Source organism: Mchenga conophoros, linkage group LG14, assembly GCF_057382185.1.
Source record: "Mchenga conophoros isolate Kocher_MC1m ecotype Shallow Benthic linkage group LG14, M_conophoros_male_GT1.1, whole genome shotgun sequence".
Taxonomy (NCBI): domain Eukaryota; kingdom Metazoa; phylum Chordata; class Actinopteri; order Cichliformes; family Cichlidae; genus Mchenga; species Mchenga conophoros.
Window position 1 is genome coordinate 29169101 of NC_140539.1, and position 27940 is coordinate 29197040.

Here is a 27940-nt window from a genome sequence, read left to right on the forward strand (position 1 = left end):
AGGTGAGAAGCCAATTTTCTTTCTGGTGTAACCAGAATATCAAGTAGTTTGTTTGTCCAGCAGTCAAATGCTAGTAAGCAAAAACCACTGTCCCACCATGGAACTAGGTTTGAGATTACATTTCAGTCGTAACAATGGCTGTTTTGCACTTGACGCAGACCTGCATGCACTTTTGCTCAAATATAATTGGTCAATAAAACTCTATGGGCTCAAATTCTGGTCATAAATATTTCGTACTTGTAAATCAGACTGACCTAAGTTTGTAACCTTGTAAAGCAAAGTATCTGAAAATTTTATGTTTGTACATCCATAGATAAAAATTTGTGTGTGCGTATTGCTGTGTTTTTTTTTGTTTTTTTGTTTTTTTAAGATTTGTTAAATTTGGTCAATGCCATGTCAATCACAATCAGCTGAAAGGAAGAAAAATCTGGTCAAACTTTGTACTTGCAAGTTGAAACTCCCACGGAAACTTTTACATGTAGTGTTTCGCTTTGTATTCGTAAACAGTCTTTAACAAAAAAGATAATTACTAAAAAAAAAAAATTTATAAAAAAGAGATGCAATTATTTTTTAGAAATATCTTTTTTACACAAACACAGATTCTTAGCTAGGGATGTATAAACATAAAATTTTCAGATATTTGGTTCACAAGGTTACAGAACTCAGTTCACAACCGTGCAGTCTGATTTACAAGTGCAAAATATTTATGACCAGAATGTGAGCCCATAGAGCTCAACTACAAGGGGACTACAAACATCCCAGCTACTTCTGCTTGTCCTGCCTATTTTAGATATTCATAAACAGGTCGTATAGAAACTATTATTGCGCTTTTAAAATAGGCAGGTTTTGTTTCCTGCTAATCTAGTACAAGGAATGTCAAAGTACTTTTTAACCCACATGTCTCACAGCTTTCTCAGTCGAGTGAATATCTGTCTGAGGTGACAGAAACGGATCACTTGCCCTCTTTGTCTCCTCTGACAAAAGAACTTTCTGTTGCCGAGTAGAGTTTCTGCAGTTACTTCAGTTGTTCTACCATCAATTATTCCAGCTACTTGGGTAAAGTTACCAAAAACGAATGGAAAAAACAAAAGTTATGCCTTCTTGCTCTTCCATAATTGAGCTTGGAAAAGAAAATGCCTGGACCTTTTTAAGTTTCGTGAAGACGTTTCACCTCTCGTCCAAGAGACTTTTTCAGGTCTTGTGAGCTAAGCTGGTCTAATTAGAACTGCATATAATGACCTCAAAGTTAATGTCGCAAGGAAAACCTGTACAACAGATTGCCATTAATGTAAAGTACTCCTATCATTGGTTAATGTCATTGATGTAGCTACTTGTGTTGCTGTCACTGCAAATGTTGTGCATCTTTTCACATTCATGAATGGTCATTAATGCTTCATTCGCGACACAGTTCTGGGATTAAGTCTGCTGGCTGGCTGGAGCGTTTCTGTTTGGAGTTTGTATGTTCTTCTTGTGAAGGATTAGCAACATGTATGGGGTTTACGCCCTCATCTCGCTTCCTTTTACTATCTAAGATTGGTATGATGGGTGTTAACTGGACAACTGGCAGCTGCTCAGGAAAGGTAGAAGTTTGACCTTTTTTCTTTGTGACTTTGCTTGTCTGCAGTTTCAATGTTACTCCCACATCGTGCTCAAACTGAGTTAACACATAAACAGTGCTACGTGTTGCAGAACTGTCACATCGCAATGCAACTTTCTTTTTGATAAGCTCTGATTTGCTGTAGTGGCTCATTAGGCTGACATTGTCCTTTATTCCCGCCTCTGCTGCAAGGACGATTCTTTTAACCAAACATTGCACAATGGCACAGTATATGATTGCCAGAGGCTTAAACTCTTCCAAGCTTTAAAGAGTGAAAATGTAAATGAATAATATGGATGTGTCGGACTGAGTGTAGGATTTGTGCCTGAGGATTACATCATCTTGTCCAAAAAGCTCTTGAACTGCAGAAATAAGATATCAGAGGAGTCTGTTGGAAGCTGAGGCTTAGTGAGGGCTGGTGACCTCTGCCTGCATCTGTGGGAGGCCTCAGATCTGTGCTATCAGCTCTACAAGCTATCGGGCTTGTGGGGCTGAATTACAAACACACCGTCGAGCTCACTCTTTAGACTGATCCTGCTGCACGTTATTTTTTGATGGTGTGAAAGCGCTAAGCTCACAAGCCCGGACAGTTTGCTTTACGTCTGTGGAAATTGCTGACAAAAACAAATTTGTGGTGGTGTTTTCTTCTCAGTCTTTACAGGTGCGTACAAGACAAATCCCACTAAAGAGGCCTGTTAGCCTAAAAGATGGGAAGATGAAGAGTGGCGAGGTTGTGGAATATTTATCTTAGAAGTTCTTTCCTTGTTGAAGTTTAAAGGCTTAGAGGTGTCAGGGTGCATCAGGGCTTGGATGAAGCTAAGGCGTGGATGGCTGCCATTAAGGTCACCCTGTTCCAGGCGGCCTATTAAAAGGCTTGAACTTTGAACCTGTGCTATTCCCCGTCAGTCAGCCCTCCACCGCAGTGACATGACCCTGAAAATTGACACTAATGTCCCTTCTGTGTCAGTCTGTCTTTCTGTTCTTTCGCTCTTTCATCATCTCAGCTGTTTTCTGTTTGTTTAAAAACCCTCATGTTACCTTTTTGTGGTGCCCTTCATTATCTCAGCAGCTGTAACAGCAGTCGACTTAAAAGTGCTTGCATGAGGAGTTGAAATTGGCACAATGCGTACCTCTTACATATAACAGCCAACTTTTTCTCCTTTTTAGATGTCTTTCCTTTTCATTATGTGAGCCTTTTCAGCTGCGTTTTTGTGAATGGGATCAATTCGTTAAAGGAAGGACGCACAATAATGTCATATAGTCACTGTACAGTCAGTCAGACCTGTTTATTGGTTTTTTATGGAAGGATTATCACTCAACACTTGGGTTGAAAGGAATATAGAACTACTTCCACACAATAGCTACTTGAGAGTGATCAGATGATTTACTCTAAAGCCTTTTGATTCTGCAACTAAACATTTTGTTTTCCTGCTTATTTTATCCCTTTATTTACAAGTGCATTTCTTATGTGATTATTTTCTCCTTTTTTTTAATCTGTAAGTAAAGCATTCGCTGATCTGCAGATGCACAAACATTTCATCACCTTCGTTGTCTCACATTACGTATGTTGATGGTAATTTAGTTGTGGGTGGGGATTCTTTTGAAATGTCGCTGTTGGTGTGTTCAGAGATGCGTCTGAGAATTTGTGGTCGTTGTGCAGGACTTTGTTATGTAAGAAACCTCTACACACATATTATCCCTTTCAAGACATCTGACTTTGATTTTCAAGTATCGTAACTTGTAGAGGTTCAAAGTTCATTGCTAGACATGAAAGGCAGCAGCTGTGGAGCTTTTGATCATATCCCGTTTCCAGGAGATGGATGGCTGGCTACTAAATCGAACTTGACATAAGTTTTTTTTTTTTTTTGTATTTTATTTCATTTTATTTTGGGTAACTGCCTTTTTCCAAATGCGAGATGATGTTTTGAAACTCAGCCGAGAAGCCAATATGGACAAATCTGTATAAAAAAACAAAACAAAAGCAAAGCAACCAAAAAATTAAAGAAGTCCAGACGCTTTTCTTTGCAAGCTCCTTTGACTACGATGACCTGGATGACTAAGAACCTTCACAGACAACCAGAAAATTATCATTTAAAAACTGAGAAAACTCCATCTGTGATGAGAGTAGTATAGCAGGAAACAAGTTCAATAAACTTTAAAATGAGCTCGGAGTTGATTAACTCTGAGATGAGAACAGCTGATCAGATTAAGTTAGATCTACTCTAAGTATGTTCACCTTGAGCTAGATATGCATGGACAGGAAACCATGAGTCACCATGGCAACGGGTAAATGAAGAGTAGAGCCTTCATTCAAATCTGGTAGATTTCCATTAGATTGAGGAATATGAACACGTCATGTCAGAAGAGCCATTTTAATTAGCTACATTCTGGTCATGATTCAGTTAAAGTTTCAAAGTGCCGACAGCATTTAATAACTGAATTTGAGTCTATAAATGCATTTCAGCGTCAAATGTTCAGAACTCCTGTCTGTAGCTGCTTTGACAGCAACTTTGTGAATGAGGAAATGAAGGAAGGAAAGGAGTGTTCAGGTGCAGCTGGAGGGGAGGAGTTGGATGGAGAGTTTGCTGAAGAAAACCTGCCAGCAAGCAGGTTAAGTTTGGTCTGTTACCACGGTTACTGACTTGGTTGAAAGTACCTGGAAGAGAAAAGTCTGCGTTTCCCTCATCACAGGGTTAACAAACTCTGAGGTTTTCTCTTTAGCTGAACCTGGTTCCTGGAATAGAGCTTGTGTTTAAACATCACCAAACCATCTACAGACTTTGAGGCTTCAGGCCTTTGAAAGAAAACCCTGACTATTCTATTGTTTTGTTGTTGTTTTTTTCTTTACTTCTCATTATGATATTAGAGCCCAGTTATGCTCCCCTGAAGGGGACAGAAATGTGTCTTTATGTTATAGACTATGAAAACCATGTGCAGTGTGTAGTTTGCAGAGTGCAGAAAACTGGCTCTGCTTTTCTGACCTGACAGTTCCTGTGTGACAGTTCCTGTGGTTACATTAGGATCCTGTGAAGACCAGGCAACACATTCCTCCTCCTGACTGAACACCGAGTGAGTTCAGGACATATTAACACCTGATAGAAATCCACCTGCCCCTTCAGCACTTAGCTGTTCCATCAAATTCCTACAGGTGAAACTAGAGGGCTTGTGGGGATAGGTTAATTGAATAATCCAAATTGCCCATAGGTGTGAATGCAGGAGTGAATGTGAGCGCGAATGGTTGTCTGTCTCTGTGTGTTAGCCCTGCGACAGACTGGCGACCTGTCCAGGGTGTACCCCACCTCTCGCCCCATGACAGCTGGGATAGGCTCTAGTGCCCCCCGCGACCCTGAAAAGGATAAGCGGAAGCGAATGGATGGATGGGAAACTAGAGGAAGCCTTAAGTGGGGGGGGGGACACTTTGCTTGCTATGTTGTCACCACAATTCTGACCTCAAGGAACTTGATGGATGTTTATTTTTAAGCTCAGTGGGGGGGTTGGCTCTGAGCTGCACATCAAACCTTTTTATAACTACTTATAAAGGGAGACATAGCCTCGGGTCTTCTGGCAGATCACCACAGGTTGTTCCGAGGACTCTGCTTCTAAGACGAAGGTGACCTGGTCTATCCGTGAGAGCTCCTAAGGTCTGTAAAGGTCTGCCAGCACTGAGGCTAGCCAGATCAGTAGCATCCTTCAAAGCAAACCTCAAACCAGACTTATACAGGAAAGCATTTTTTACAAGCTGCGTTAAAGTTATTCTCTTTATTGCTGTTCTTACCTTGACTGTCTCCTTGCTGTTGAATTTTTATTTCCATTGTCTTTGTTTTTTTTGATCTACTCCTTTTATTTCTTCTTCTTTTTTTTAAATCCTATTTTGCGAGGAACTCTGCAATTGATGTAAATGCAGTGAAAAGGTATCCCCAATGTCCCAATTAAATTCAATGTCTTTTAAACTCTTATCTTGAATCATGCAAACTGTCAGCAATGTTTCTATTTTTAATGCCCACATGCTTTAATTAGGAATCATAAGAATAAGGATAATCGAGGGGGTTATTCATTTATAACATGACATCATTTTTAAAAAAATCTAGTTACTGGAAATGTGCGCAGGGTTTTTCCTGCTGCATTCCAAGTGTTACCGCCCTGATGGTTATTTGATTTGTATGACGCTTTGTGCAATACTTAATCTGGATGAAATGAAATCTGTACCCATGAGACTCCTCCACTGGCCAATGTGGGCTGATACTGATTGAGAGGGAGCTTATGGAAGTCTGAATCTCTTGCCGCTGCTGTGAAACGTGTTGTGGGGGGTGGAATAAGCCGAGAATAAAGCCTGCATGAACTAGGGGAGGGGGAGCGCTGGGAGATATGCAAGAGGGGCCCAGATGTACAGCTCGACTATAAACTGCACAGGGCCGGTGAGCAGCAACAGCCAAACAGATGTGACTTTTATCTGAGCGTATGACTGGAGGAGGAAACGGGTTAATGGATAGATATAAAGTGTCACCATGTAACCAAATACTGTAGAGCTAAATGTAGCTCAGGTAACGAGCAGAAAGTGGAAGAACATCCTTTCCCTCAGGAAACTGGAACCAGTGCTGTTGTGGCAGGTCATCGTTTGCGTCAGAGCCCACAGCGGTACTATACTGGAGTTGTCAGATAAGAAAACATGGTGGTTGTCAGGCTTACATGGTTATATGTGTGCTCACATTAACAGTTTGCATCTGTGTTCACAGGCCTTGTTGTTGCCAGTCAGATGTATGTTTTACAAGGCACACCAGACTCAGGGTATCAATGTGATTTATGAGTCTCCTTGCCGGCTGTGTGCAGTACAATGGACCAAAAATAGCTTTAAAAAACCCTGACAAGTGCAGATTGTCTCAACTTTGGGGCACTTATTGTGTACAGCGGCATTTTTAGATGTGTTCAGAGAGGAATTTGAGATTTAAGTGAACTCTCAATCCCTGAGTGGTATAGAGGTCCCTGACTCTGAGCATAAAGTCTGAAATTCAGGAGAAAAATTCCAGGCAATCAATTTATGGGTTTCCCTTATGTGACCATTAATAGCATATTTACCTCAAACTCAGCTTGCGAAATTGCACTCCATGTTGACCTCCTTTCGCGCCAACGACTGTCTTCACATCTCCTCCACTCACTTAAAGCCAAAACGTGTTTGTTGAGCTGCAAATATGCAAGTAGAAATCACAGAGAGTGGCATGTAAATTATGAGATTATGATACTTCAAGTGCACCTTTATGTTTACATGTAATTTGGAGTTTCCTGTGTGATCAAACATGCCTTTATAATAGCATGCATTTAGTTTATCCTCTCCGTAAATTTGGCCAAATATGCAAGCACCAGGGGGAATAAATGCACTGCTTGGGCCAACTACCCACCTGAATGTGTTATTAGCTGGACTGTAGTCTAAGGTGTTTGGAACCCTTATTCTTCACAAAACGCTGATAATGTGTCTGAAATGCTCCCTTTAAATTTCCATAAATATTAATGTGTTGTGTTGTGATTGGATCGCGGATTGAGCTTCGGCTCCGGAAGCCTTCCCAGAGCTTGAGGAGGAGTGGTGGTGGTGGGAGTTAAACGTGAGGTCAAACAGAGGTCACAACAGGGAAGCTGTCTAAGCCCAACACCCCCACACCCCACCCCAACTCCACCAGCACTCCAGGAAACTGGGGTGCCAGATAGGCAGTAATGTGGAGCCTTATGGGAAGAATTAATGCATGGCTGCTCTGGGTCTATTTGCCGAGTGCAGCTAATTGAGCAGTAAGCGTTAAGAGCACATGCGTTGGCACATGCTGTTTGTGCTGAAAATCTTCTTCTTGTGTGTGTTTTGTCTGGTTATTAATATGGAATGGCTGATTTAATGAGCCCATACAACGTTGCTTCTCCTGTGTTTTCATGACTTTATTTGAATCATTCCATATTGTATTGGATTAGTTCTGAGAGCGTACATGCTGAATTACCTTTTTTACACTGAAACGAACTCAAATCCCAAAATGCACCAAGCTTTCCAAGTCATGAGGTGGCCAATCGCTGCGAGAGCATAATGCCCCTGTTTTTTTTTTGAGAGGGTCACACTAAGGTAACCGATCCAGCTGGTCCAGAGCCAGACCAGCTTTAAATCATCTCTGTGTGTCTGAGACCCTGCAGGCTGAGGGCAGTTAACTGTAAGCTAAAACTACCTGAGAAATCATGTCATGGTGTTCATACAATGAGTTTCTGTCGTCCTGTGTGGGGGCAAATCATTACGGCGCACTTGAGCTGCCCTTTCAGCTGAATTTAATGATTAACCTGCAAGGAATAGTCGCTACCATTTCAGCAACTTGCATAGAGTAGAAAGGTGGTGCAGAAATATGGGAATTTGGTCTGCTTAGACTATCTTGTTGTAAATCTTTCCCCTTAATTGGAAGCTGTATTAAGTGCTATGCAAGAAAAATCTTTACTATATAAAACAGTCACTTTAACATAAGTGTGTGTGTGTGTGTGTGTGTGTGTGTGTGTGTGTGTGTGTGTGCTATCCCTTCTTTGTAAAGCTGTCATTTCTGTCTTTTATAACAAAGCAGGAGCGTGAAAGAGTGTGATACCTAATCAGCAGTCTTCAAAAATGGCTTCGTTAAATCATGTGATGATCTCACAGCAGCGCCTAGGTGACTGTTTTTAATTTGATTCTCTTTGGATGACGTCTTTTAAACAAATGTGCCTTTTTGCGTGTGGTTAGTTTAGCAACGATTGGTGACTAAAGCAGAGTCAAGGATGCAATTTACATTTTTTCCACATTAGTGCGAACACGGAAGGCGCGTGTGCCTGTGTATGTGTGTTTGTTAGGCTTGTATTTTGTCGTAATGAGGAAGGGATGCAGAGCAGTAAAAAAAAAAAAAAAAAAAAACGGAACTGCTATAGAAGGCAGGGGAGACAGGCGGGTCGGTTTAAAAACACGAGTGGGAGGGAAGAATGCACCCCCTGCAGCCCTGACCTTTGACCTTTGCAGAATGTAGGCCTCAGGGGCAATCCCACTCCTGGGGAGAGACAATGCTGCAGATACCTATTGAGCCTGGCTTTTTACTCCTTTACAATGCCCCCCACCCCTTGCTTCCCCCCCCCTCCTATTGTGTTCTTTACTACATAAAAACTTCTCACCACACAAGGTCCACGTTTGGATTTGGAGCCTGTATTCAGGGCTTTTGTGCCTCCACATAAGGCTTGAAGCAGGGGGAAAAGAAAAAACGCCTCCCTCTCTCTCTCACTTACTCATGTCTTTTTTTTTTTTCTTTTTTTTTCACTTCCTTTTTTTTTTGCTGGTTTATTTTCCCCAAAAGCAGTCTGACATTCTGGCACCTGTTTTCCTCACAAAACCGCTTATTTATCCCTGAATTATTAACCAAGAGCCCACAAAGTGTCTGCCACTTGGTGACATGCCCTGACTTCATGGTGGGGAAGGGAGGGATGGTTGCTGTAGCAACAAGGAGGGCCTTTATCAAGAAAGTGGGGGGGGGGGGCGCAATTTAGCCAGTGTCTCCCATCTGCGTTGTGGAGGATCCACGAATGAAATGGTTGGGCCGGAAAATGTTACAGGATTAGTGAAATGGACGAGAGCAGGAACACTTTTGCATTGAAGAGACATGATGTGATGCTTTCAGCGCTGCAATTTTTGGGAGAAGTGCATTTGCTCATCACAATGGCTGTGTATTATGGAGTATGATGAGCTCTGTAATGAGCACAGTGGAGCAGCCTGGAGAGAGTGACCTGTACTTTTTGTATTTCAGAAATATAGATGACACCCAAGGGAGGGGAGGGGGGTGTAATATGGTAGAAAATGGAAAAGCTGGTTAATAACTTTTTCAAATTTGTGCAAGAATGAGTTGCAGTAATCCCATAAAAATGAAATCGCAGTTCTTTTAGGATGTTTTATGTTGAACAGAACGATACACACATGCGAAACAACATGAAGCTGAGGAGTATTAAGAGATCCGTCATCACACAGAGAAAGGGCAGCAGCTGTCACAGGGTTTTAAATGTGCATCTCCCCATCAGGGGAGCCGCAGCACTGAAGAGTCTCGACTGGGTAAAGCGATAGTCAGGTCAGAGGCACACAGATGGAAGCTCTGAGTAACACACGTTAGCGGGTGTAGTGAGGGGCTGAAGTATGGCTGAGAAGTGGGAGAGGAGGGCTTTCTTTGTAGCCCTAAAGAGCAGCAACAGCGTTTTGAAGTGGATACAGGCAGTTGCTGAGAGCCTCAGGAGCAGATTGAGCAAAGGCGGGGTGCAGCATGGAGGAATGTAAGCCAGAGCCGGCTGCAGGGGCCCCAGCCAAAAGGGAATCGCGGTGTTGTAGGAGCTGAGGGAGCAAGCAGGAGAAGCTTGTTTCTCATCTGTCTTCAACCTGAGGACTGAGAAGGGGAGAAAAAAACGTTGTGTTTTAGATTCTAACCTGCAAGCTGCCTTCAAAACTGACACATGATGAATGACCTGTTGATGCTGTGGTGCACAAACATGTTAGTTTGAGTCCTTTTAGCAATGACGTTATACATGTTGCACGGGTCATGGCTTGATTTCTTAAAAATAATAAAAGGGCACATAGAGAGTTCAGTCCAGTCCAGCCTGATTTCTCCTGTGGGCCTTAACAGTAAATCTTTATGGTTGGAGATCACACCTCCCGCATGCACTTCCAATAAAACGGTCCCAGTTAAAGACAAATGGGTTTTGTGGAACATGCCTTAAGGGCCGCGATCTGTCCATCAGATAACCTCCTGAACAAATGGCTTTACGCACTTAACGTATATATTGTACTATTCTTAGTTAGCGTATTGTCTGTCTTGTCTTAATGTTGGTTTAAAATGGAGCACTGTAACAAAAAATAATTTCCCCCAGGGATCAATAAAGTATTCTGATTCTGATTCTGATTAACGATAACGATTAGTGGAAGGCCATCGATCACTTGATTCTTATCTGTTCATTGAACAAATGTATTTATTTTTATTTTGAAAAGGCCGCGATTGTAAAACAGTATACAGAGGAAATTATACAGTTTCATTTTACTGTTAATTGTGTGGAAAGGATTGTTTTTCACTTTTTCCCAGCAATAAATCATGCCACTAAATTCCCTGTGAGATGAGTCAAGCGCCTATAAGGGGTTTTTAGCCTGACAATGAACACCACTGAGAATTCCTAAGTAGGTTCAATTAAATTCGCTAAATCTACATTTTAGCTTCGGCCTTTTTTTTTTTTTTTTTTCTTCCGTTTTCACACGTTATCATTTTGATTATCCCCATTTGTCCCTCATAATACTCAAAGATGAAGAACTGAGCTGCTATCAACATCACAGCATGATATCTCTTATGTCTTCTGTTGTAAAGGGCTGGCTTTCCTTTGTAGTGGCACAGATGTAATAAAGCAGCAATGGGAGCGTCTGGCAGACGCCTCAGGCCAAACCGGTCCAGTGAAAGCAGATCTGTGAGGAGATGGAGCTCAGATAATCAGAGATGAATTGGGAATGTTGACCAGAGAAATTTCTTCCACTCTAGTTCTCTCAACAGAGTGACACTCTCCCCTCCATAGCCACTGTTTAGAGGCCCACCAGTTACTGACTGAGGCCAGATTTCAGGACAGGACAGGGGTTTTAAAGGGGGACTAAGTCAAAACTAAAGCAGATGTGTGTGGATTTTAGAAGCCAGAGCATTGAGGGTCTTTAAGTGCAGAAAGTTGCCATAAAGTGCAACAGTGCAAAGCAGCATGAAAGCGATCGCCACGCATGACATTTAACACGGAAATGTGGATCTCATGGGATTGGGTTTGTTTCACGGCTTCCTTTTTTTTCCCTTTGATTCTTTTTCACTCAGTCTAGGATGGATACAGGAAGATAAATTAATGCAGTCAATGATCCCATCAAATAACATCTAAAAAGGATCAGGATTTTCTTTGATCAGGAAGATTTCCGACCCTGGAATATTCATGCACACATGCCCCCCACCCCCACCTCAGTGGGCTGATTCGCTCTTTCTCTGGATGTGAATCCGCAGCCATGCGTGATCCAATTAGTATGATGAGCACAGGGTGTAGAGCGAGGCTAATGTTTGCATGAGAGTAAATGGATTCTTAGAATGGATTTCCAGCTCCCTTGAGTCTTAGCGGTTTGTGGCCTCTCTGCAGGAACTATTGGCATAGTTAAACCACTGTGTAACTCTATGGCCAATCCTCCTGCTTGGCTCTATCGTTATCCAGTCTGTTGATATGGATAATGAATAGTGGCCCCCTTAGACAAAACTAGAAATGGTGGCATGCAATTTTGATGCCATTCAGGCTACACACATTTTACCTTATAATTGGCCACTGCTATACTGTTTGTTTTAGATTATGTATGTCTGCAGCAGGAGTCTGTTTAAAATCATACAGCTAAGTATGCGAAGTAGTAATGTGTATTTTAATGATTTGTTACCCTGCTGGATATTTCTTAAATCATTATGAGTCAGATTGGAATGAGTAGTAGCTTAGGATCAAACACAGACACACAGGAAGTGGCCACAGGTTTATTCCCTTCCATTCACCATACTGTAAAAACGCTAGTCGCACTCTTGATATAATTTGGAAACCGTCTGGAGGAAAAAAGACACACGATGAAGAGTGACAACAATATATTGGAAATGAAGATCAACACAGCCTCTGTAACCCCCCCATTATTATTTTTTTAAGATCCATTTTTAAGCACATTTTAAGGCACTGTGCTTGAACGACAGGGTTAAATGCTAACCTTAGCACGACTGCAAGCTGCATCCATAAAAAGTATTATGTAGTATTTCAGCATAGTCTAGAATGGGGACAGCAAAATGAATGTAGGTAGAAAACTCGGGAAGCAGATGGCTAAGCAACTTAAAAATAAAATGCCTGATTTTATTAATCAAAACTGGAGCACAGACTTCTTGGATGGTGTGCTAATAAAATTAACTACATAGGAAGCCATGTCTGTGTCATAGATGTATTAAAATTAATCTTAAAAAGGGGGGGGGAGGCAACAACACCACAAACCCAGTTCAGGTGCAGTTCAGTCAACAGAGTTGGTAGACTGCTCGTATTTGGCCACTTGTGTCTGTCAGATTTAACTGTTAATTTATTTGTTACAGTGTTAAATTGGTCTGTTATCCTACTTTTTCCCATCATTGTTACACGAGTCTGTGGGGATTCACTCAAGCCAGCCTCAGGTGACTGGATGAGGACCTGCAATTTTTGGGTTCTAATAGGCAGCTGACTGACAAAATAATTTGTCATCTTAATCTTGCCAAGACAATAAACAAGTGTTCGTCTCCCTTTTCTTCAAAGTGAAACATAAGGACGCTTTTTGTTGAACATCAGACTAAATAATACCGGACAAGATTTGGGGGGGGGGGGGTTTCACAACCTGTCATGTCAGCTTGTGCATTTACTGTCTGAGCTATAATGGATAGCTTGTACCTCTGCACAATGAAACTGTGTTTTTTGGGAGGGGGTGAAAATAGATCACTGAGGCATATGATCCTCATGTTTTCTATTCATGAGGATAAAAGAGGCTAGAGCGGTTGCTACAAAAGCCAACATCTTGTAGAAAGATTAAAGTGGATGACAAGAAAAGCTCAACACACGGCTGTGATATACATGATTCCCACTTTTCTGTCAAGGTGCTAAAATTGGGCTGAGTTCTGCTTGTTTGTTTGACTCGGGTGTGCGCATCCTTTGTCGTTACAAGGTTATTCTTCCATCCTAACAGCCTGTTCATGTTGAGGACAGATCTAATCTCTTGAAAGATTTAACATCCTGGGCTACTCTGATCTGCGGCCAAATCATCAGAAGGATTCAAGGATGCTGTGGATTGGTGGGAATACAAAAAGGAGGGTTTGGTTTTGTGTCGGAGACTGCTGGACAAATTTCAGAGCCTTACCAGTCAGTCCACAGCCTTCTTTCTTTACTCCTGCAAGAAGCATCCCTGCACTTCAGGAATCTTAACACGATCTCAGAGGATGCACGTGAATCTGTCATGTGTTGGTCTGTATGATCATCTAGATGATGGATTGGAGAGACACACAAGACCAATATTTACTGCTGAACTCTTAAAGTTGTGAAGCATTCAGAGTAAGGTGGCCTTATCGCCAAAGCCAGTGAGATTCTGTTGTCCAACAGCAGTTTCAGTACTGAAAAGACTGTTTCCAAGTGGATGTTCAGATCTTTCTTTGTACTCTGCTGCTGCTGCCCACCTCAGTGCAGCACCACTCTAAATCTTCTTCTCTCATCTCTCTGTTTTTTGGCTAAATCTGGCTCTCAAATTGACATTATCAGTCTGAATGACAGCAGCAGAGCGAAATGGCTGTGCAGAGGCAGCAGTGTGCTGCTAGCTTTCGGAGACAGTCACACTTAATGCCTCTAACCCCATCAATTTGTGAGCAGAGATTGAGTTTCCAGAAGAGCATGAAGTGTGTGGTAAAGCTGTTGACTGTGGCAGACACTGAAGTTTGCTTTTGAGGGAATTCCAGACCGACATAGTTGAGAGGCTCCGGGTCGTCTTGTCCAGCGAACAAACCGTCTGACCTCTGTCGTAGGAAGGTCGTGCGGTTGACCTATGCTGTTAACAAGGGGGCATGAAAAAACAATCGCACGTATGATCAGTCTCTCAACCAAACTATCATAATAAATCAGCGCTGCAAAGAGCATACTGACCTGCTAGAGAAACCTACTCGGCGGTAGCTGCTGATTGAAGTAACAGGCACAAGACTTCTTGGCTTGGAGTGTATTAACACCAACAGCAGCTAAAACAAAACTCTTCAACAACATAAAGAATAGAAATATAGTGTTGGATCTCCTCAGCAGGTCCATTTGTGACTCTATGGTCAGACCCTGCAATCTGATGACCCCAATAATCCGATGAACTCCTATAAGCAAGCCCTTGGTCACAGTGGGAAGGAAAAAAAATCCATTTTAACAGGAAGAAACCTCTCATCTGCCACGACTGGTTGGTGATGTGAGAAGGGAGACAGAACAGGCTGTGGAGGAGAGCCAGAGATTAATAATAACCAATGATTAAATGCACAGAGAGGGGTGAGTGAAGAAGAAATACTGCATCGTGGGAAGTCCCCGGCAGTCTAGGCCTATTACAGCGTACATAAAGGAGAATTCAGGGTAATCTGATCCAGTTTTATCAAAAAGGAAAGTTTTAAACCTAGTCTTAAAAGTAGGATCGGGGCTTGACTATTCAAGACCTTGTATGTGAGGGGGAAAAATATCAATATCCTTGCGATTCCATTGCATGTTTACGTCTACACCTAGCAAGCATTGTCTGTGTGTCTTTTGCACTTTGCAGTCGAGTAAAAACAATGTGCAGTGCCTCTCAGTGAGGTGTCACTGCTGTACGAACAGTGATGATAAAACCAAAGGGCAGTGAAGTCACTGTTTTCACAAAGAGTGCAACAAAAGGTTTTCATCAGCCTGGAGCTCAACAGTAAGCAAACTCCAGGCTTACCGCACTGAGCGGTGCTCATTTCATTTGACTGTTTAGAAGTGTTTAGCTTTGTGCAGCAGGAAATAATTTATGACAGCAAGCAAAGTATGTGTTTATATCTCAAAGATGAACTCAATGCTCTAGTTTGACTATATTTCAGTAGATACACGATTTCCAGCAAAGGTGTTTTGTTATATTTTGACCTTGAAGACGCAGTGTGTGTTTATTAAAAATGTTTTATAATATGTATTTTCTTTTTCCGTTCTGTATTTAAATTTTTCAAGCTGGCTTCAGGTTTTCAAGCAAAGAGAACCTTTTCCTCTTCTGTAGATGCTGAAGCAGCAGCGCTGCACAGGGATGATTGCTGCTCTTTACAAGACAGGGCTATTTTCCATTCACAGCGTAGGACTCTTCCTCTGATATGGAAAGTGAGCCTCAGAAAATGCTTGATCTGCTCTTTGATGTTAAGGACTATGCTGATCTCTGAACTCGATGAATAGCGTCAGTTCACACACAGATCTGTCTGTAAAGGGTCTTATCTGGCTTTATGAGATGGTTAATATCATCTTGGCATATAGGAAAGTATTATGGTTAAATTTAAGGCCAATGAACGTTCATGAAAGCCTACAAAAGTATGAGTCGCTTATGTTGCGCACTTCCTTTTACTGTTATTCATGATGCCGCAGGGACAGCACATCTGTGCTAGTTCACCTCAGGGCTGCCTGCACTCTCCTACTATTTTCATTCTGCTTTTGTAGTCCATAGGGTTTATTTTAAATGACAGAGGAGGTATTTATGCTAAAATAAATAAAATACATCAACATTTGTTTTCACTGTAGTACTCCAGGTGCACACATTGCATCATTAAACACATAGTTTTAGACCGTTTTGTGCTGCTTTTCCAGCTTGGAAATGGAATTAGATACAAATCTGTTCCCTGAAGTATTTTCCAACCACTCCTTATCTTTTTTTCTGCTTTCAGATGAAGCTGTGGAACAAGTATAAGGTAACCAGTATCCCATCTTTGGTGTTTGTGGACGCCTCCACGGGGAAGATCGTGTGTCGAAACGGTCTGCTGGTGGTCAGAGATGACCCCAAAGGTGAGCTCAAGCATCTAGAGCTACAAACACACACACAGGCCACAATATTAGTAAAACCATGTGGCTGATTTGTTTTTATTTCCTAACCTCAAGCTCTGACTCTAATCCTCTTTACTGAATGGTTAACCCTAACCCCAGTTCAACCCTAGAAATATGACTGTTTAATGAGGTAATGGGAAGACGTTTTGAGGGTCAAAAGGACAAACATCATAGATCAGTTTCTCGCACAGTTTGTCTGTCATAGCTTATAGCGCTGAATTCTTGGTGGGTAGCAATCATCAGTCACTCTTGGCTGAGAGTAATAAGCAAGCAGCATAACTCATTGAGAATTGCATACTGACTTCACACCAGTCTATCTTCTCTACTGTAACACTTGTCACTTCCAAATGTATCTCATGAAATGGCAGCAGCTGGGCTGTAAAATTCCCCCTGTGGCAAAAGGGTATGAATGAGCAACTTGAATAGCAAACTTCAAGATAAGAAGATGTTAAGTTTCTATCTGCATGTGAAGAAAAACATGCTGCATGCATGAGCAAAATATCTTCACGGTGAAGATAAACAGTCGCTCGTGTAAATTCTTTAGTCAGGTGGAAAAACAAACCCTCATGGGGAAGAGAGAAAATATGTAAATGTATTTATGGTGTTATTAGAAATGTTGGATGCTAGACTTAAAGATGGCAACCCTTTCAGTCTTGTTAAAACTGCCCAGCTGGCATCTTCCTGTTTCTTTCCCACACAGTTTAAATCAAATATAGTAACCAAACACCTTCTTGGGCCTTACAAAAGGTTACTGTATCAAATTCTAAAAATGATTTCACCTGAGGTTTTATGAAGGGGGTGAAAAGGCTTTTTTTTTTTTTTTTTTGTAATGATTGTTTTGTGTTCAGTGTGCACAAGCTGAACATGGAGCTCCTAACAACCTGGTTTAGCCCCTACATCAGAATAGTTTCACAGGCCAGTGCTGTTCAAGCTTGGATTTGTTCCAGTGCTGCACACTGCACGTGGGCACTGTTCATACCCTCCTACTGAGCTCATGAGATTTAACCCAAGAATGACAAAAAAACACTCTCCTTGCCTGTTAGTGCATCTTTTCCAGTGTTAAAAACCATAGGTATAAAAGTCATAAGATTAATAATTTCTCTTTATTTGTTGCATATTGGACAGTTTATCTTTTTTTAATGGTAACAGTAGGATGATTTCATGCTGAAACACCTTTTTTAATAAAAATATGATTCTTCTTCTACTTCTACTTCTACTACTACTACTACTACTAACATAAACACCTCAATAATGATTTCCCATCACACCAGGAACTACTTTAGAACCACCAAGAAACTGGCAAGCACGTCTTTGGACAGGTTCAAACTTTCTTGGTGTGAGGTGATCGATGCACCATCGTGCTGTTATACTGGCTAACTCATCAAATCACACCTTCAGGTTGGTTAGCTAATGTCCTACCCTCTTCTAGTTTAGTCCGTGGTAAATGGACTATAATTTATATAGCGTCTTCTTTTTTTTTTTCTTTTTTTTTTTTCCCCCTTTAAACTCATCTAGCAAGCAAAGAACTTTTTACACTCCAAGCTACATCCACAGAACTACTATTCAAGACCCTCTCTAAATCCTGAGCCCGGGTAAACAACAAGACTTCAACCACAGGTGAGAATTGGGTAACCAGTGAGGAGTACACGGGGTCCGTCCAAGAGATTGGACTGAAATAAATACTACACAATTAGTATGACTTCTGAACTTGACTTGCTGTATCCTCTGGCAAGGTGAGATGTGTAAGATCACACCGTCCTTGAGATCAGTCAGTGTCTCTAGGCCCTCGGAAACTACCGGTAACAAGTGAGGAAAAAAACAAAGCGTATTCTCCAGGTGGTTGCCGAGGTGTTGTTGCCAGCTGCTAAGTGAAATTGGTCGCAATTAAGGTGCTATACCAAAAATACATATTTCCCACCTGCTTTTTTTTATTTGTCATTTTGCTTGGTAGACGGTGACTCATCTGCAAACTACTAATCCTCACACAATTTTTCCGTTGCACTTTTTTTACAATTTTGCTATCACTCACCATTAAAAACTAAAGGTGACCAAAGCAATCACAATGATTTTCTTTTTCCTCTCTAGTGACCTCACTGTGTCATGGTTCACACCAATCATGTTGTTTTGTTTTGATTTCTCTTCTGCAGTGTCATCTTTTTAATTCAAATTTATGTCACATGCTTCCTGTAAATACTTATTTATTATCTATACGTAAACCACAGCCAAGCGTAACAATTTGAGATATTTATTTATTTAACTTCTGTTTTCACTCAGTTTTCTATCTGCTAATTGAAAATGTGCATTTAAATTCTTCATGTAAATTCTTAGTTTTATAAGCAATAAGAATATCCAGCCTACCACATTGGGTTCACACCATAAATAAGTCGTTTAAGTTAACCAAAATGTAATGAGTGCAGTAACTAAGGTCAGACCCACATTAACTCGCACACAACACACACCTCAAATTCCTGGTGAGGATTTACTGAGGATATTTTGCCCAGTCCCATCATTCAGCGTTTGTCTGAAGCATTTTGCAATAACTTCCCCCCCCCCCCTCGTGTTTGAGTTAATGCCGCTATAATTATGGTGCCGTGTGAATATTATAGCGTGTCCATGTCTCACACTCTCGTCTTTGAAACCTATAATTTCTGCACTTTGAAGTGGAGATGGAGAATTAACAAGAGTGATCTTGCATTCCTTTCCTGTATTGAGGGCGTCCATCTGTGGCTGAGACGATCTCAATATTTTAAAACGCTGCCTCTTCAAAGCCTGTTAGGTCAGCTTTAAAAAAAAAAAATGGTGTCGTGTCATGTGAGAGGGAAGAATAGCAGCCATGTGAGGACTGTGACAGATTTCACTGTCTGTCTAATGAAAGCTGGTCCAGGCCTGCAGTGATATTTCCACAGTTCATTAACTAGATGTGAGCTGAGAAGATATTAAATTGGTGGCTTCAGTAGCAAAGAGAGCCACCAGCACTTCAGGAAGTTTTGCATCTCTTTGAAATAGAAGGCTGTGCTTTTTTTTTTCTTTTTCTTTTTTTTTTCCTTTCTTTCTTTTTTTTAAACATCAGATTTTTAAATTTGATGTATTAAGCTGTGGACTGTTCCTAATGTGACAAATCAATTCAGGTGCAACAGCCACGGCTGGGAGAGGTAAAGGGCAGCAAAAAGTTCGCGTATGCTGACAGTCGGAGGGGCGGGTGAACAATTTGGGACCCCACTGCCTTTCACTGTCGATGAAAGGCCTGACTTGAGTGGTGGCAGACTAGCCCTGCAGCGTAAAGATGGAGTGCACTTTTACAATCAGGACAACAATGAAAGGCCGCGCCAGCGCAGTGCAGACGTGTCGTTCCTGCCTAATGAAGCCCCGGACAACAGCGCTCACATAAAGAGTCCATTATGAACCAGCCATACAAGCTTTTATTTATGATTACACCCCCCCTTTAATTCAGCTGTACCAAATGCATCTCCAGAGCTCTCCGGGAACAATGAAAACACCTTGAAAAGGAAATGAAAAGTGTGAAAGAGAGCAGGAGGGAAGTATTTCTGACAGCCTTCATTTGCTTAAGAGGTTCGACATTTCTTTTTCTTTAAGTGTGTGTGTGTGTGTGTGTGTGTGTGTGTGTGCATATTTTCAAAGCAGAAAACACAAAACAGCCCTTTAAAAACATATTTCAATGACAACTGTGTGTGGTGGTTTGACATGTGACACCCTTAACGGACACAGAAAAGCTGTCTGTGGGTCTTCTGCTGAGCTGAAGTGTGACTCTTGAGTCCACATTTCAGTATCTAAGCAGCTGTTAGATGGATTACCGTGATGTTTTGTAAATATTCATGATTCCCAGACATGAAATCCTAACAGTGTCACTGTGAGTTATAGTAGTTTTAAGTGTGAGTTAAAGCTTTGTGCAACAGTGGACAATTTGTCATGTTATTAATAATGAATGCAGCCAAATACCTATGAAAACACAGCGTCATCATCTTCTGTTGCACTTGCTCCACTGGTATGGAACAAAATACTGGCATTTAGCTCAAATCAGTGCCACACAGCAACTCTTAGAGCCGCTAGCATGGCAATAATCTCTCGTTTTCCTTCCCATGTTTCCCCTTTCTTTGCCCCCTCTGCTTTCCTACCCTCTCTCAGGCCTGGAGTTCCCCTGGGGCCCGAAGCCATTTGCGGAGGTGGTGGCAGGACCTCTGCTCAGGAACAACAGACAGACAACAGACAGCAGCTCTCTGGAGGGACACTATGTGGGAGTGTATTTCTCAGCACACTGGGTGAGTGGAGAGAAGACAAAGAGGACCCCATCTTTTTTTCTTTTCTTTTTTTTTCCTATTCAGGGCTCCTGACTCTGTGAAAACATTGAGACATCAGAGAAAAAAGAGCGGCGGCAGCACAGCAGAGCAGGAAGAGGCAGGAACAGATAAGAGAGAGGAGCGAGACTCCATTGTGTTTGACTGTTTACATTACAGCAGTTGACGATCTCCATCAGTCCTTTCACCACCAACTGTGGATCAGTCACCACACCCCAAAGACGTCACACCGTTGTTTTTTTTCTTTGCTGCCGCTGCCGATAGCCAGCGAAGGTCATGACTCACGATGCATGGAAGGCGTTAAATCATCGCTGTGCTGTTCCTGATGAGATGCAGCGCGAGCTGCCGAAGCCAGTCGGCGCAGCAGCTGCCAGAGCCGTAGCCTCAGATACCGGCTGCTCAGAATGGTGACGCCTGAATGCTGGCGCAAACCCCAAAGCCATATAAAACTGAAAGGACAAGTCACAAAAAGCAATTACAGGAGTTTATTTGCGGTGTTTTACACCAGGGTCCCCAGGTTACTCGTGTAAATCTATCTGTTACTAAAGCAGTCTCACAAAAACGAAATGCCAGCACTTTGCCTTGGCATCCTGATAGTATATTTTCTTTACTTTATTTCCCTCCTTCCTGTCAGAGGGACCTAAATGCCCCATGGCAGAGACACATGCAGCGTGACCTTCTCTTGTAGTGGGAGAAAACTTTAGTGTTATCACGATAGTACTAAAACAAGCTTGTGTAATGAGCGATGAACACACTTATACAGTGTTTATATCTGTAAGGTATAAGGGAAGATCGCACTTACTACACAAGATACTTTGTGCTTTTGTCCCAACGTCCCTTTGTGTTGATATGATGAAGTGCCACTGTAGGAAGCTTTAAGCTTCTCTACTTAGTAAACAGGAAGATGAGATGAGCCTTAGACATATGATATGTAATTAAGTCTAGCAAAAATACCTCAACATATTTACAGGGAAGGAAACTGAAGCAGCTATGGCATTAATCCATATTTACAGGGAATGTGCTTACTGTGTGTATGTTAAAGATTTAGTCACTGTGACACAAGCAATAAATCTGGCATTTTTGAGAAATTATTTTGGGGCATTTTTGCCATTATTAGACAGGACAGTGGAGAAAGCAGGAGAGTGGTGCAGACACAGAGCAAAGGCTCCAGGCTAGAGTCGAAGTTGGGCCAGTGCATTCAGCCTTTTTGTGGAAAATGGTCGCCTTTGTCCGTTTTGATACAAGAGCATCACACAGTTGCTGCAGATTTGTTGCCTGGACAGCCATGATAGTACTGCACATAACTGCATTAAGATTTGTTGACTGTGGAGGCTTTTAGAGTACTGTACAGTGAGCTTATTTTCATGTTCAAGAAACAAGTTTGAGATGTTAGAGACTAATGTTGAGACATTAGTCTCCAGCCATTGTAAAATGGGTATACTGTGATCATAAAGGGATGATTATGGTCAGCAATAATACTCAGGTAGGCTGTGGATGTTAAATGATGCGTAGTGTGGCAAGAAAATATCCCCACACCATGACACCACCAGCAGCCTGAATCATTGATGCAAGGCAGGATGGATCCATGCTTTCCTGATTTGTTTTGTTTTTAATGCCAAATTCTGACCATAACATCTGAATATTGCAGCAGAATTGGAAACTCGTCAGACCAGACAACATTTTTTCCGATATTCTGCTGTCTAATTTTGTTCAGCCAGCTTCAAAGTTTTTATGTGTTGTGCTTTCAGAGATGTTCTTCTGCATACCGTTTTTAGAACCAGCGGTTATTTGAGTGTACTGTTGCCTTCCTATCAGTTGAAAGCAATCTGGCTATTCTCCTCTGACCTTTGACATCAACAAGGCGTTTGTGGGAAAGTCCCAGCAGATCAGCAGTTTCTAAAATATTCAGGCCAGCCTATCTGGCACTGACAACCGTGCCATATTCAAAGTCACCTCTCTTCCTCATTCTGATGCTCAGCTTGAATTTCAAGAGGTTGTCTTAAGCATGTTTACATTCCTAAATGCACAAAGCTGCTGCCATGTGATTGTATGATTTGATATTTGTGTTACTGAGAAGTTGAACAGGTGTACTTGGTGATGAGTGTATATGTATGTGTATTTTGGTACTTTCTGTCCTTGTGCTTCTTAGCTGAAGCAGTCTGCATTCATTAATTGAATTACTTATCGTTCATCGGCTAATCAATGTTTAAATAAGTACAGTTTGAGAGAAGAGAAGAAAATCTATTGTCCCTGAAATCATTTTAACCTCAGTTTCACTCCATGCAAACATGTGGCATGCATTTTGTAACTGTTCAAGCTGATTTAAATATTACGTTTCTATTTTATTATGTATTCACAGCAGAGAAAACAAAGAAAATACAGATATGAAGCAAACAGAGCATGGGAAAGAGGCTGGAAGTTGAGACTAGTCTGTTTTGCTTCTCACTGTCATGGTGCTCTGATGTCATCGTAATGCCAGCCATACCACCGCTCCCCCTTGCCTGGATAGCGTTGGCGCTCTAAACACATAGTAGAGCAAATACTTTCTTAAGCTCGAGTATTCCTCGGGATTAACATTTTAAACAGCCTGGATACAAAACAAGACAGAATTACTAGTTTGTGGAAAGGTGTTTGGCGGCAGAGAGGAAAATAGTTTTGGGGAAAAACCCTGGGAAATGAGCACCTTATCACTTGTGACTGTGTATATTAGATGTTCACTCGTTCGCTCTCTCTCAGTGCCCACCGTGCCGCAGTTTGACTCGTGTGTTGGTGGAATCGTATCGGACCGTCAAAGAGTCGGGCCAGAAGTTTGAGATAGTGTTCGTCAGCGCCGACAGGTGAGCGACACTGCACCTGCCTTTTGCCTGTTAAGAACCCAACTGGGTCCCTGCTTACTTGTTGTTATTAAAACCAAGAAATCAGCATCTGTTGTCTTCCTGTTCGGTTCTCCCCTCCACCCCGCTCAGGTCAGAGGAGTCCTTTAAGCAGTACTTCAGCGAGATGCCATGGTTGGCAGTGCCTTATTCAGATGAGGCTCGGCGATCGCGGCTCAACAGACTATACGGAATACAAGGTATTTCACCAGCTCCATCACCGTTATCGCTGAATAGGCATGTTTTTCCTGGCCTGTTATGCTATTTATCCATTGCTTTGTTGAGAGTTGCAGCCAACCGCATCACTGCACAAAAGGCAGAAAAGCATCCATCATCTCCCTGTGATAAGAGGCTGATGCTAGTGATAGTGTTGGTTAGTTACGCTGTTGTTTTTATTGGCAGATGTAAACAGCAGGAAGACAATAGTTCTTCCTTATTAATTTATTCAGTTTTGGCACTTTGAGCGCTACAAGTCAAGATCCTTTTAGTTACATCACATTCAAGAGAAGGCCAATTTCTTCAAAATCTAATAAATAACAGTACAGATCAGGAAAAAATATGTATATGTGATTGAGTACAGTGTGCCTTTTACGATAAGAGCAGAAAGGGGATATATCTATTTTTTTTTTCTCTCTGCCAAACTTGGTTATGTTACATACTGAAACACTGGCACGAAGGCTTGACAGCTCTTTGTGTTGGGCGGGCAAAACAGCAACACAGATCGCCCTGCAGCCTGGGGAATGTGGGCTGGTTATCCAGTTTACCGTCTCAGTGCGGAAGTGCCGTGCCTTCCTCCCGAGTGTGTTAGTGGATGACTCTGGATGAAGTTAGCGAAAACTGGCCGTCGGCCTGTCCTGCAAAGAATTTGAGGAATGTGTACTGGACGAGTTAACACTGCCCCCCCCCCCCCCCCCCCCCACACACACACACACACACACACACACACACACACACACACACACACACACACACACACTCAAACCCCTGCAGTCTCTGATTTCCCCCACCTCAGTTAACTTCAGTCCACATGTGCAGACAGGAATTTACTGATTGCTGCTTGCTTGCCTGATTTGTGTCTGTTTCTGATAAAGGATTGTATTCACGGTGCGGGTGGCTTGTAAAAGCACTGTCAGAGGGGTAACGGACAGAGCTAGAGGGAGGTGAGAATCCCCAAAAAGAGGTTTAAAAAAAATCTCACTGTGAAAGGGAAAAGAGTGCGTCATGATGCGATAATTAAAGGAAACGACCCATAGCACCTCCCAGGCTTTTGCCCATTTCCTCCCCTCCTATGTTTCTCTTCCTTTCATCATCATCATCTTTCTCCATTCCAGGTATTCCCACATTGATTCTGTTGGACACGGAGGGTCACATGATCACGCGACAGGGCCGGGTGGAGGTGTTGAACGACCCAGAGTGCCGGCTCTTTCCCTGGCACCCTCGTCCCGTGCTCGAGCTCAGCGAGTCAAACGCCGTGCAGCTCCACGAAGGGCCCTGCCTCGTCCTGTTTGTGGGTGAGAGGCTGAGGCTTTATAATTCGGCGAAGTTCCACATGGGGCTCTGTCTGAATGAAGTGGCATTTATTTAGAGCATATTGAATGTCAGACACTGCGGAAAATTCTTCCAATGGCGAAAGGTCCCAGAGGGAAATGCTGTGGGAAATGCTTCATGTAGTATTTACTGTTTCCATCTATTTATATGCTAATACGGGAATGCTAATGCAAAAAAGAAAAGAATTTTTCCAGTGAATGGCACTGAATGATTTAGACATTAAGGTGTAGAGAGGAAACAGACATGGAAAAGAATTTGAGAGTGCAAAGTGATGACCCTCAAAATATGAGACCACCCTGGTGTCTCCTGAGGCCAAACCAAATCGCACAACAAGACTGAGGACCATCTGTACATGTAGTTTCTTTCATCTCTGCACTCATCTGTCCTCCAGTTGCCTATCCTTGCAGCCACTACTTTCACTCATCTGTTCGTCTTTTCCTCTCCCATGTGGCTTCTTCATGCTTTTAACAGAGCTCTGTTTCTCTTTCCTGGTTAATGCAGACGCTGAGGAGGAAGGTGAATTGGAGCCAGCCAAGGAGCTGATTCAACCAATAGCGGAAAAGCTCATGGCCAAGTACAAAGCGAAGGAGGAGGAGACGCCGCTGCTGTTCTTTGTGGCTGGAGAGGTGAGATAAGCCGACAGAGTGAAATACCATTTCACACAAAACTGGCATAAGCTGGGGTTTGTTTGTTTTTTTTGGGGGGGGGGAGGTTTGAACATCCTGCTCTACCTGAGCTGTGCTTCGGGATGATTTAGTCTTTGAATGTACAGCTCAGGCGATCCTGTGTTTTTGGTTTCTTTTTGTTTTGGTTTGGGGGTTTTGAGGCAGATACAGACATGATAGTGAAAATGCCAGTGCAATAACACAGCGACATGCATAAACAAACATTTCCAAACATTTCTGATTTGTTTTTAAGGAGGTGGAGACAGGTTAGACAAAAACAGACTCTCGGCAAATAACAGTATTCTATCCAGAGGAGGATTTCACCTATTTTTGTCACGTTGTCTTTGACCACATCCAGCAGTTACTTTCTCACTTTGGCCCTTCTGCAGTTTCTACCCACTACTGTGGGGAAACATCTGGCTCTGCTGCTGCTGCTCGGTGTTCACTACCTGCTTGCTAACTGCGTGTGACTGCTGTGACTAAAGAGTCAGTTTTCTGGAAAAACGCTGCCTGCTGCCACTAAGAGTTACCCTGCGTGAGTGGCGAGAGTGAACAGAACAGTTCAGGGTCAGAAGACCAAACAATGACTGAAACAACAGTAAAATGACTCATAAAAGGATAAATGTAGAGTTAAAGAGATACTTTGGAAACACAAAGTTGCATATTGACAATGTCAATATATGTTTATATTCAACAATTAATTTTAGCTGCTTTGGATTTGAGTATTTAAGGGGATGTATTAGTTTCAAGTAATGAAGTCAGCTTATTTACAAGTAATCCCCATGAGCCAAAAGCTCAGGCTTCAGGGTGCTCTGTAATCTCTGATGCTGCTTTCCATTTGAAGTGGGAACTGAGAAATCCAGAGTTACCAGTTGGAATTTTCCACTCTAGCACCCCCTTCAGTCAAACTTTCCACTCAGAAAGTCAGGGCAGCCACACCAACCTTGACTTTGCAATTAAAAAAAAATTAAACTTTAGAATATGTGCAGTAGATGATATTTCCACAACTTCAGTGGCTACTAAAGCATTTGAGGCCCTGTTCTTGAATGTGCAAGAGAGGCATTCAGTCCCATCCATGACCTACAATTCAACTGTGCGCCTCTATCATGATGGGTAGACGCAGAGCGTGGCAGCGCTCTCCCTCACAATACTGACAAATCATCCTTTCTATCTGCGCAGTATCTCCTCCCACATCTTCCCCGTGTGGGATGAGCCGTGGAGTTTTCATAATACTTGTTATCTTGTGTTGTTCTGCCTTGACCTCTCCAGAACTGGTGCAGCAGCAGACATAATTACCGGATTAGATACCTCTCCCCCACACTCTGTCCTCCAGCCAGCCTTCCTCCCAGTTCAATCTGGGGGTGACGGCACTGGTTTCTGGTGTGTCACTTGCCCAAAAGCAGGCTCTGGTTTCAGCTGCATGTCTCGCACATGTGCTAAATGGCAGCTCAACTCTGTCTGCTTTGGAATATCAGTGGCACATGTACGCAGACCTAGAAAAGCTTAAGTTTTAAGGAAAGCACGAGTTGGACTGATAGCGTTTCGTGTTAAATGTGTCAGGTCAAAGAAATGTTGGCACAAACACAAAGAAACGCTGTTGCACTGGAGCTTGCGGTTATTCAGGAGCAACACATGCTAAGCCGTATACTTTTACATCCATGTAGTGCAGGTCTAATTTCCTGGCTGTAGCTCAGCCGGCTATGAAATCACCAGGTTTCCCCCTCCAGACTGGGTTGCGTCAGATATCGCTTCCCATGTCAGGCATTCTGTGAAGCTTCCATGCTCTGGGCTCCTTCAGCTAAGCTTGTGCCCTGGTAGGCACACACTTCTCTGCCAGACCAGCTGCTGGGTTTTCTGTGTCCATGAGACAGCAGTATGTTGGCAGCCCCTCAGGGGGGAGGCCAGTCTGAGCTGAATGATACAGGATCTTCTTACCCAACTGTAAAAAAACATACGCCACAGGGTAGTACAGTATACTGATTTATAATCGCAGAATGAAAGATCTTTTGTTCTTTAACTTTTGCTGTGTTCTGGCTCTTGCATGCAAAATGAACTTGAGCGGTATTATCCAGTCACATAAGAATTTAATAGACTTTTGTGGCAGCCAGAAGTGACTGTGATTCTGCTCTTCAAAGCTTTGTTTTTGCCTGCTTGATTTGTGTGTGTGCGCGTGTCCCTAAACAGGATGATTGCTTTGACTTTGAGATTATAGTGGGTTTCATAACCACTCTGGTACTGCATTTATTCAAATCATAGCACACTGACAGTTTCTTTCGCATTCATTATGTTTTAATGTAAAATGTGAATGCTTCACATATGCACATTTTGATCATGTTA

General features: G+C 42.3%; 1 protein-coding gene across 1 annotated transcript in view; it reads left to right on the forward strand.

Moving 5' to 3' along the window:
* The window catches only part of nxn (nucleoredoxin), a 71394-nt gene that overhangs the window by 36585 nt on the left and 6869 nt on the right, over positions 1-27940 (forward strand). The window contains exons 2-7 of the mRNA XM_085243799.1: positions 16048-16165; positions 20348-20481; positions 23254-23354; positions 23484-23590; positions 24722-24901; positions 25440-25564. Coding sequence (XP_085099925.1) covers positions 16048-16165; positions 20348-20481; positions 23254-23354; positions 23484-23590; positions 24722-24901; positions 25440-25564 — 765 coding nt within the window. The remainder of the gene's footprint in view (positions 1-16047; positions 16166-20347; positions 20482-23253; positions 23355-23483; positions 23591-24721; positions 24902-25439; positions 25565-27940) is intronic.